The sequence below is a fragment of the Ctenocephalides felis genome, unplaced genomic scaffold (genome assembly GCF_003426905.1).
Source record: "Ctenocephalides felis isolate EL2017-DRISC unplaced genomic scaffold, ASM342690v1 CF-g0.4_SCAFFOLD_01456, whole genome shotgun sequence".
Classification (NCBI taxonomy): Eukaryota; Metazoa; Arthropoda; class Insecta; order Siphonaptera; family Pulicidae; genus Ctenocephalides; species Ctenocephalides felis.
Window position 1 is genome coordinate 13,035 of NW_020537610.1, and position 9,466 is coordinate 22,500.

Sequence of the window (9,466 nt, forward strand, 5' to 3'; positions counted from 1 at the left end):
CAAGCAAATAACTATAATAAGACATTTTTAGTTACATTCATTTAGACTAAGATATATATACAAACTTAGTGCTAGGTACTTCATTTGACAGTTAAGTTTAATATGAATTTTATATTTTATCATATTGACATAATTTACTAAACCTCAATACTGTGTCAACTTAACCTAATTCTAATATTAAATTTATTTATTGGTTTTTAAAAAATTAGTCTTAAATATCTCATTTTATTTCTAAGCTAAATTCACACACTTAACTATTGTCTATATCAATTAGAGGTATCAATTTCACAATAGGTCGCACATATAATCCTTGAGTGGTTTTGACAGTGGCCACCCGAACCTTGCCATCTTTGCCCTTCGTGACGCTGACTATCCGACCTGCTGGCCAGTGTAATGGTGCGACATGGTCCTCTTTTATTAGGACTACCATATCAACTGCTAGGTTGTCCAAGGATGCTGTCCATTTTGCCCGCTTCTGTAGCTCTGCTAAATATGCCGTGGACCACAAGGTCCAAAACCTATCTCTCATCGCATTTAGCTGTCTATGTATGTTTAATTTATTTTTTAGGGCAGTACTATCTACTACGGGTTCAGGAATAGCAGTCATAATATCACCTATAAGAAAGTGACTAGGGGTTAAAAACACAGAATCGGTGCTATCATCATTTAATGGGATAATGGGTCTTGAATTCATTATGGCTTCTACTTGATTCAAGAAAGTTAAATAGTCTTCATAAGTTAAACAGGTTGAACCAATAACCCTATTTAAATAATGCTTCATTGTTCTAATGTTCCGTTCCCATAGTCCTCCAAAATGGGGTGTATGTGACGGTATAAATTTCCATGTTATTCCAATGGTTGACACACTCTCAATGAGTTCTTTCTTATTAATATTATTTTTAAAATACTTATAGAGTCTATCTAATTCATTACTGGCGCCTACGAAGTTGGTTCCATTATCACTGTATATGGTTTGGCACACACCTCTTCGTGAAACGAAGCGTTTCAATGAATCCAAAAAGGCTGCAGTTGATAATTCCGTGACTAAGTCTAAGTGTACTGCTTTAGTGGACATGCAAATGTATACCACTATGTATGCTTTTATTCTTGGTGCTTTGCGCAGTCGGCTTGCTCTCAACTCAATGGGACCAGCATAATCCACACCTACAGCAAGAAACGGTCTTTTACTTGTCACTCGATCAGCAGGTAACGATCCCATTAGCTGTTGACTTTGTGCTGCTTGAAAGCGCCTACATATTGTGCACTCTTTGATTATTCCTTTGATGATGTTTCTTCCATTTATAGGCCAGTATTTTTGCCGTATGTTAATCAAGATGGCTTGAGTACCAGCATGTAATAATCTTACATGCTCCTGTCGCAACAGCAGTCGTGTTATGTAATGTCTCCTTGGAAGAATTATTGGATGTTTTTGCGAGTATGGTAACTGTGAGTTCTCCAATCTACCACCTACTCGCAGAAGTCCTTCCGCATCGACAAATGGATTTAATGGTTTTAGCTCTTGAGCTGTCTTAAACTCCGAGCTACCCTTGCTCCTTAGTTCTTCAATGACGCTCCTGTAAACTTCCTGTTGCATTTCTCTAATTATTATCTGCTGAGCGTTTTCTAACTCTGCAACAGTTAGTGCTGTAATATTATCCAGGGAACGCAGTCTTTTATATTTCTTTCTTATTCTGAGGCAATAAGCTACAACACGCATTAGTTTATGAAATTTAGAAAATTTTGTGTATATTGTTGCAAATTCTGGGTTAGTTGTGCATGTATTAATGTGAAGTACTGCCTTTTGCTCTGGAATTGGAGATGTTTTTACTACTTCCGTTACTGGCCAATTACTATCTTGTAGTGAGAGCCATGAGGGCCCATTCCACCATAATTTGGATTGTGTGATCTCCTGAACCGTCATTCCTCTAGATACTAAATCTGCCGGATTATCTGGAGATGCCACATGATTCCACTTTGCTCCTGATGTGATCTCTTGGATTTCAGCCACCCTGTTTCCTACGAACATTTTCAAGCTGCTGCTGTCGGTGTTTAACCATGCCAGCACTATTGTAGAGTCACTCCATAGATGCGAGCTAGTGAATTTAATGTTTATTACATCACATACATGTTTATAGAGTCTTGCTAATAACACTGCTGCGCATAATTCTAGTCGTGGTAAAGTGCTGTTTTTGATTGGTGCTACCTTAGATTTAGCACATAGTAAATTCACAAGAGTCTTATCAGGGTACGTACTTCTCACATATATACATGCCCCATATGCTGCCATCGAAGCATCCGCAAACCCATGGCACTGTAAATCTTTTAACTCTCCTTTTATATTCAAAATATATCTTGGAATATATAGTTCATTTAATATAGGTAATTCTTGATGAAATGATTTCCATTGTTCAACGACTTCTGTAGAGACCTTATCGTCCCATTCTGTCTTTTCTTTCCAAATATTTTGCATTATCATTTTAGCTCTCACCACAATGGGTGCAATTAATCCCAATGGATCGAATATTTGTGCAATGGATGATAAAATATTTCTTTTAGTATAAACTGATGACAATTGTTCTGGTGTTGTTATTTTAAATACATCTTCATCTGGCTTCCATATTAAGCCAAGAGCTTTAACAACCCCTAAACCGTCTGAAAAGAATGTCTCATTGCATTCTCCTTTTTGTTGTGAGAGCATTTCAAGTAATTCTTTGCAGTTGCTGGCCCATTTGTGGAGAGTGAAACCGCCTCTGCTTAGTAGTTCTGTAAGTTGCTTTGCCTTATCGAGTACCTCTAGTTTTGTGTTGGCCCCACTTATGACATCGTCAACATAACAATCTTTCTTCACAGTTTCGGCTGCTATTGGTAGATTTTCATCTTCTGCTAGTTGGTTTAAACAGCGAATTGCTAGGTATGGAGCTGATGAAGTACCATACGTGACCGTAGTGAGTTTGTAATGTTGTATATCCTCCTGTGGTGACTTCCTCCATACAATTCTTTGAAAATCTTGATCGCTCTTTTCCATTTTTATTTGTCTGTACATCTTTACAATATCGCTTATGAAAACGTGCTTCCAACAGCGAAATCTGATTAAAATAGATAATAGTTCTTGCTGCAGTTTTGGTCCAGTATGCAGTGTATCATTCAGTGAAACCCCCGTTGAACTTTTTGCAGCAGCATCAAAAACAACTCGTAACTTTGTTGAGCCCCATTGCTTAATAACTGGGTGGTGTGGCAAATAATAATGTGGATTATTAAGTTCTGCTATTGGTACCGGTACTGCATGTCCTAATTTTAAATATTCGTTCATAAATTCTGAATAGGCTATTTTTAAGTCTTCATTTCTTTTAAACCGTTTTTCTAGATTTAGAAGGCGAGATGTTGCGATCTGTAAAGAATCTCCTAATTCATTTTTTTTGTCCTGTTTAAATGGCAATGACACTATGTATCTCCCACTTTTTGTACGATTGACAGTCTTTGAGAAGTATTCTTCACATACCTTCTCTGACCCATGGATTGTTGGTTCTAACACTTCTTCCAAATTCCAGAACTTGGTGATGGCTTCATGCAGTTGTACATTTGATACAAATCCAACATAATTTGAATTTGTTTGTTCCTTGTATGCACCCGATAGTACCCATCCAAACAAGCTGTTTCTTAAAATTGGTAAGTTGTGTCCTAATCTAATTACATCTTTCTGCAAAATTTCAAAGAATAGTTCGGCTCCAATTAACATTTGAATTGGACCAGGACTTGCAAACATTGGATCAGCTAAAAGCACTCCTTTGGGAATTTTCCAATTTTCAATATTTATTTTCGATGTCGGTAGATCACTTGTTATGTTTTCCATTACTATGCAGTTGATCCTTCTTGAAAATGCAGATATATTGGATTTAATTTCTACTGCCATAGTGTTATAACTAGTTAATGATCCTCCTTGTAGTACCTTTAATGTATTTAGATTACCTTTCAAAGGTAGAGCTAATTTGTCCGCTAGATCCCTCGTTATTAAATTTACTTGTGATCCGCTGTCTAGCAGAGCCCGTACAATGTGTGGTCTATTTTGTGCATCCATAACCGAAATTGCAATTGTAGCTAGCAGTACACTAGTTGTGTTGTCTTGCTGCGAAAACATAACACTTGCAGTGCTTTCCTTCTCCGGAGTCTCAGCTGTTTGTTCCACGTGTAACGATGTATGGTGATCCCTGTCACAAATTTTGCACGGTAATTTGTATTTACATGGCTTCAATGGATGTGCTGGTTCCAGGCATCGTTCACAATAATTTGAGCTCTTCAGGAAGTCTTTTTTCTTTGCTAGGCTGTTCCTTTTAAACTTAAAACATGAATATAAAAGATGATTTTGATGACAAAAGACACATATTTTTGATTTGTTCGGTTTTTGAGTGACAACATTAATGATTTTGTTCTTGCTTCCAGTACTTTCAGTGTTACTTGATTTAGCTGCAGTTTCCAAAGCACTTGCCCGGTTCTCTAAAAAAGTGTAGAATTGGAATAGTGATGGCAGTTCACCCATTTCTCGAGCCAAACCCCAAGCTAATCTCGTTCCGTGATCCAATTTGCTGCATAAATTGAATATGATTAACAAATCCCAGTGCTTAGTGTCTTCATGGATTGTAGCTAATGCCTGTGTTTGCTGTCGTGCCTGGTTTAAAAATGTCCTCAAATTCTCGTACGAACCTTTGGTGCATTGAGGTATATCTTGCAATGCTTGTAGATGCGAATTTATTATAACAAATTTATTGTTGTATCTTTGAAGCAATATATCATACGCTATGGAGTAGTTATTATTAGTCATTGATAGATTGCTGATTAGGTTGGATGCTGGTGGTACAAGAGTCCCTTTTAAGTAATGCAATTTCTGTACATTTGAAAGGCTGTCGTTATTATGAATCAAGGATTCATAGATATCCTTAAATTTCATTCCACATGATGTAGTCTCCGTTGAACTTCGGTAGTACGACGTCAGGTAACTTAATATTATTCATCATTTTTGTACTCTTTTTTTCTTTAATTGCTGTGGTCCCTAAGTGCTCTTCTATGCTCGCCAAAATGTCAAAGTGTAAATTGAATAAAATTTCATATTCCTCGGCATGTTGCCCTGGCTGTAACGTATTTAGTTTCTTGTTGTTTTTCTCAAGATGTTTAAAATTATCTATTAGTTTTTCTTTACGATGTACTAGCCCTATAACATTATCACCGGTTTTGAAATTCATTACATATTTCTCGATCATAAGCATTAAGGATTTGCATTCCGCCCTTTGAATCATCAAAGCTTCGACCTCCATTTTGTTAAATTAGCTTCTTCGTGCTATTTTTGCTGGCCGCCAATAAACTGACCCAAAATATCACTTTTTATGTTAAATATAAATGTAAGAGATTTCGTCCAATATTTTCAATTGGTTGCTATTAAAACTAACCAAATAAATATCACCTTGAATGTACTCTATTAATTGATTCTGTGCTATATACCCGAATTATGACCACGTGTTATGAATGCTATATAACCCGAGTATTATTTTACCTATCCCCTACGCTATTATTAAACATACATAAGTTTTAAAAATGCTCAAGATGGTTTAAAAATACCTCGTGGTTTTGCTATCCAATCTCTGCGTCGTCCTCGTGGTAGTTGCTGCAATCGGCCTGTGTGTTTTTGTTTATGATAGCGAAAAGCTCCTTTCTCTTCTGGTATGTGGACTGTAGTTTTGCACTGATTATTTTTATTTTAACACCGTCGGTAAGGACCAATGTAAAAGGTTTAGGAAATATCAAACACTTAAAAAAGGAAACACATATTTACTATCAAACTTACTACTTTATTCTCACAAGGCTCAAATCAGAATGAATCCTAAAAACGGATATAAAAGGAATCTAGGATAATTTTACAATGGTACCAATATATAAAACCTAAAAAATATTCACTTAGTACATAGTAAAGAACTAGATGGCGCTACTGTTAATATGAATATTTAACACCTTGTTTAATTGTTTTATACTGCCGATCGACTTTAACATTAACACTCGCTCAGTCGTTGGCCGAGTATTTATAAAGATTGTCTTTTTACTCTGTTTCGACAAAGACAACGAAAGCACATTATATACGGCTTCTTGAGCAGACATTAAATTACTATTTAAAAATACACAATTTTTCTTTAATACTTTTATTGTTGTTGTCGCAATCCGCAGCTGCTTCTCTCAAAAGCTTGGATAGTCCTCTCTCTATCTTCCTAATATAATTAGTATCATAGCTTATTAGTGCATATTCGTCTAATATAATCTGAAGATCCATATTGGACTCAAATAATTTTAGTATATTGGAATTGTAAGCGTTGACAGCTACTTCCAGACTAGATCTTTTTAAAAATACTCGTCTTTATTTCAATGAACTACGGATAGACAATATATATTCAGTTTCGTTCATTCCCAATTCTTTCAAAATATCCTCGTAACTCATATATTTATTATCTCTGTACAATTTTTTCATTAGATCGCGTATTGTTTTATATTGTTTAGTTGATTTTTCATCTTTACTTAGCGGCTCTAATATCATTGTCCTTTTCATAACTGGATATGGAATATGGAAATGGTATTTCTTGTTTCGCTGTCCTTTGTAACATGTCCTTCCATGTTTATGTATTTGCAGTTTGAAATATGAATTATCAAGATTATATTGAGACGTAATGAATCAATAAAATTATTATTATTGCTTTCATCACAATTTGTCTTATATTTTGGTGCATTATTTAGACATAATAATATGTGCTCATGGGGGTTGCCGCGCTGTTGGAAATCGACTCGTTCGTAGCTGTATACCACCTCGTACTCGCCGAAAATACTGTTTGTTTGTCGCAGCAACCACATAAAATTGTTAACTTTGTGGTCAAAATATCTGGCGCAAGTAACTGGATCGTTCCTAATCAATGAGTTTTCGTATTATAATTCAATGCATACGCTTCACGTAGAGATTTATTTTTATTGTATACGCCGTATTTTTTTTTTGATCGCCTTAAACATATATTTATATTTGACATGCAGGCAACCTCGAGACTTTTTTTTGCCATAAATAAGATACGAGTCGGAATACATGATCGCCGATCAAAGCGCATAACTTCTGAACGGGCGCGATCTTTATATGATATACTTTCAGATGAAGAAAATGAATGGCCACTCATCCAAATCTTCCATTTTGTGCCAAGCGACGGGTATTTGCTCTGACCTGGAGCAATTATGCTTATCATTGATGAATTTGCTACATTAGTATTATTATCAGGAGCAAGACTTTATCATTATTTATTTGTGTGAAATCAATAATGAGTTGTGCTGATGAATTATTATCTTCATTTTACTGAATTATCGTGGAATGACGAGTTATCGTGAGGGTCGTATGTTCAATCGTACAATACCCTAAATTATGTGTTTTGTACGATACGTATGTGGCAAATGCTAACCCTGCAAAACAGGGTAATATACATTTATTCGGAGATAACTCCACATGCACACCTGTAATTACTTGTGACTGGGTGTTCAATTATAATGGTCTTCAGGCTGTCGCCTCTACTTGGATCTTTTTCCCTACAAAATAAATAGATAGACATTTTCATAACTTTCACTACCAAAAATAAGCATAAGAGAGCGTTGTCATGACAACGCTATTTTATGAGCTCTGTTCCGGCAGAATTGCTCCACAAATTATCAGATATTTTAATAATAAGTACAAATTATATTAGTATCTAAGTAAGTTATTATAACGTATAGTAATGATAATAATTTTCAGATTTTTAAGAATCCTTTGAAATAAAAAAAAGAAAAAGGTAACTAGAAGTGTTAATAATTTTTGTTTTTTTGTAATACCAATATAAAGTTTCCTTATCAAATGTGACAATCAACGACTCCTGGTTGGTTGTTCTGAAATTAACAATTACATCTATTAAATACTTACAAAAAGAGTCTTCAAGGTCGGGACCGATTCTACCGCATAACAGGAAAATGTTATGGCAAGGCCTTATTACGGTCCAAGTTCCATACATTATGCTACTGAATCATACTGAATACTGTCAAAATGTCATGTATTTGCCATGCATTCAGGCTGTTTTACACATAAACAGCAACGTCACTCGTATGTTATGAAGGTGGGTCAGAAACACCCTGTTATCTAACATCGTTTTTTGATATTTATGTGATTTCTACGTAAGGTTTTCTATTGACAACCTGAGAAATATGCCTGACTGCTCAGCAACCCATGACTTTGTAAATAGTTAGAACGAATTTGTATGGAACGTTCTTCATAACATAGCCTTGTCATAACATTTGTCTGTTATGCGGCAGAATCAGTCCCATAATATAGTATGTTCAAAATTAAAATTTTATTCTTAAATTACACCTTAGCAACTATTTTTTACATACCTTGTGACTGGGTGTTCAATAATCAACATCAAATGAAATGATACTGTTCTAAATTCATTCTACACTATTTTTTTATTATTATATTTATATTTTATTATTATGTTTAGTTATCTATGTTCTATCTAGACATTACCCAGTTATTAACTTCCCGAAGGAGAAGTTTGTTTTCATCAAAAAATCCGATTCTCGACCGATCTTATGTTCCGATTTTATGATTTCTCGACGTTTCTAGCCATTCTGTATCGAATGTGTGTATGTATGACCAGATTTTTTGCCGAAAATCGACGTTTTTTTCCAAAGCAATCGTTTCACTCTGCTTATTTCACTCAAAAACTGACATTTTTCGAACATTGATCTTGGTATCTCAGAAACGGCTGGACCTGCCTTTGCCAAAAACTGATCAGCACATCTCTCTAACAATAGGAATCGAATGTGTTTGAACCATTCAAATCGGTTGATCTGTGAGCTCGAAAACGTGGGCGAAAAATTGTATCCATACATACACACACACATCTATTTTTTCTGAGGTATGCCAAAATGTTCAGAAACTTTCAAAACGACGATTACAATAACTTACTCTACGGGAAGTAAAAAAATAAAATTTATTTTAATATAAACACTATTTACAGATTTACAATTGTCGACATATTATATTAGCCAAGCTCAATATAATGCAAGGAGAGATTTCTGTACTAGCATTTCACTCCGCAAAAGATGAACTTGAATCTGGCGCCATTGACATTTTGCCTGCGTTGGCAGACCTGCGTCTAGTCGAGTGAGTGCATCTATTAATCTGTGGTCATGTTCAAGTCACGTGTTCTGTGTGTTCAGTAATCCATTATGTTGCTTCGTGCTGCGCATTAGTTTCAACGTGTTTGTGTTTTGGCGTGTTTGAGTTTTGGTGTTTATTTTTATTTTATTTAAATTCAGTGCTTTGGTAGACAAATAATCAAATAGCATAAATTGGCGATAAAATTGTTTGCAGATTTTTGGTTAGTATTTTGATGAATTGTTAATTCAATACGTGAAACAAAAACAAAGA

The 9,466-nt window shown here is 35.2% G+C and overlaps 1 protein-coding gene across 1 annotated transcript; it reads right to left on the minus strand.

The window, feature by feature from the left end:
- Window positions 1-250: 250 nt before the first annotated feature.
- Window positions 251-4,816, minus strand: LOC113369720. The gene has a single exon (XM_026610289.1). The coding sequence runs from the start codon at window positions 4,814-4,816 to the stop codon at window positions 251-253; it is 4,566 nt and encodes a 1,521-aa protein (XP_026466074.1).
- Window positions 4,817-9,466: the final 4,650 nt, after the last annotated feature.

What these genes read in the sequence shown, in the direction of transcription:
- LOC113369720 (XM_026610289.1), bottom strand. Translation starts at nt 4,816, where the DNA reads ATGACTAATAATAACTACTCCATAGCGTATGATATATTGCTTCAAAGA.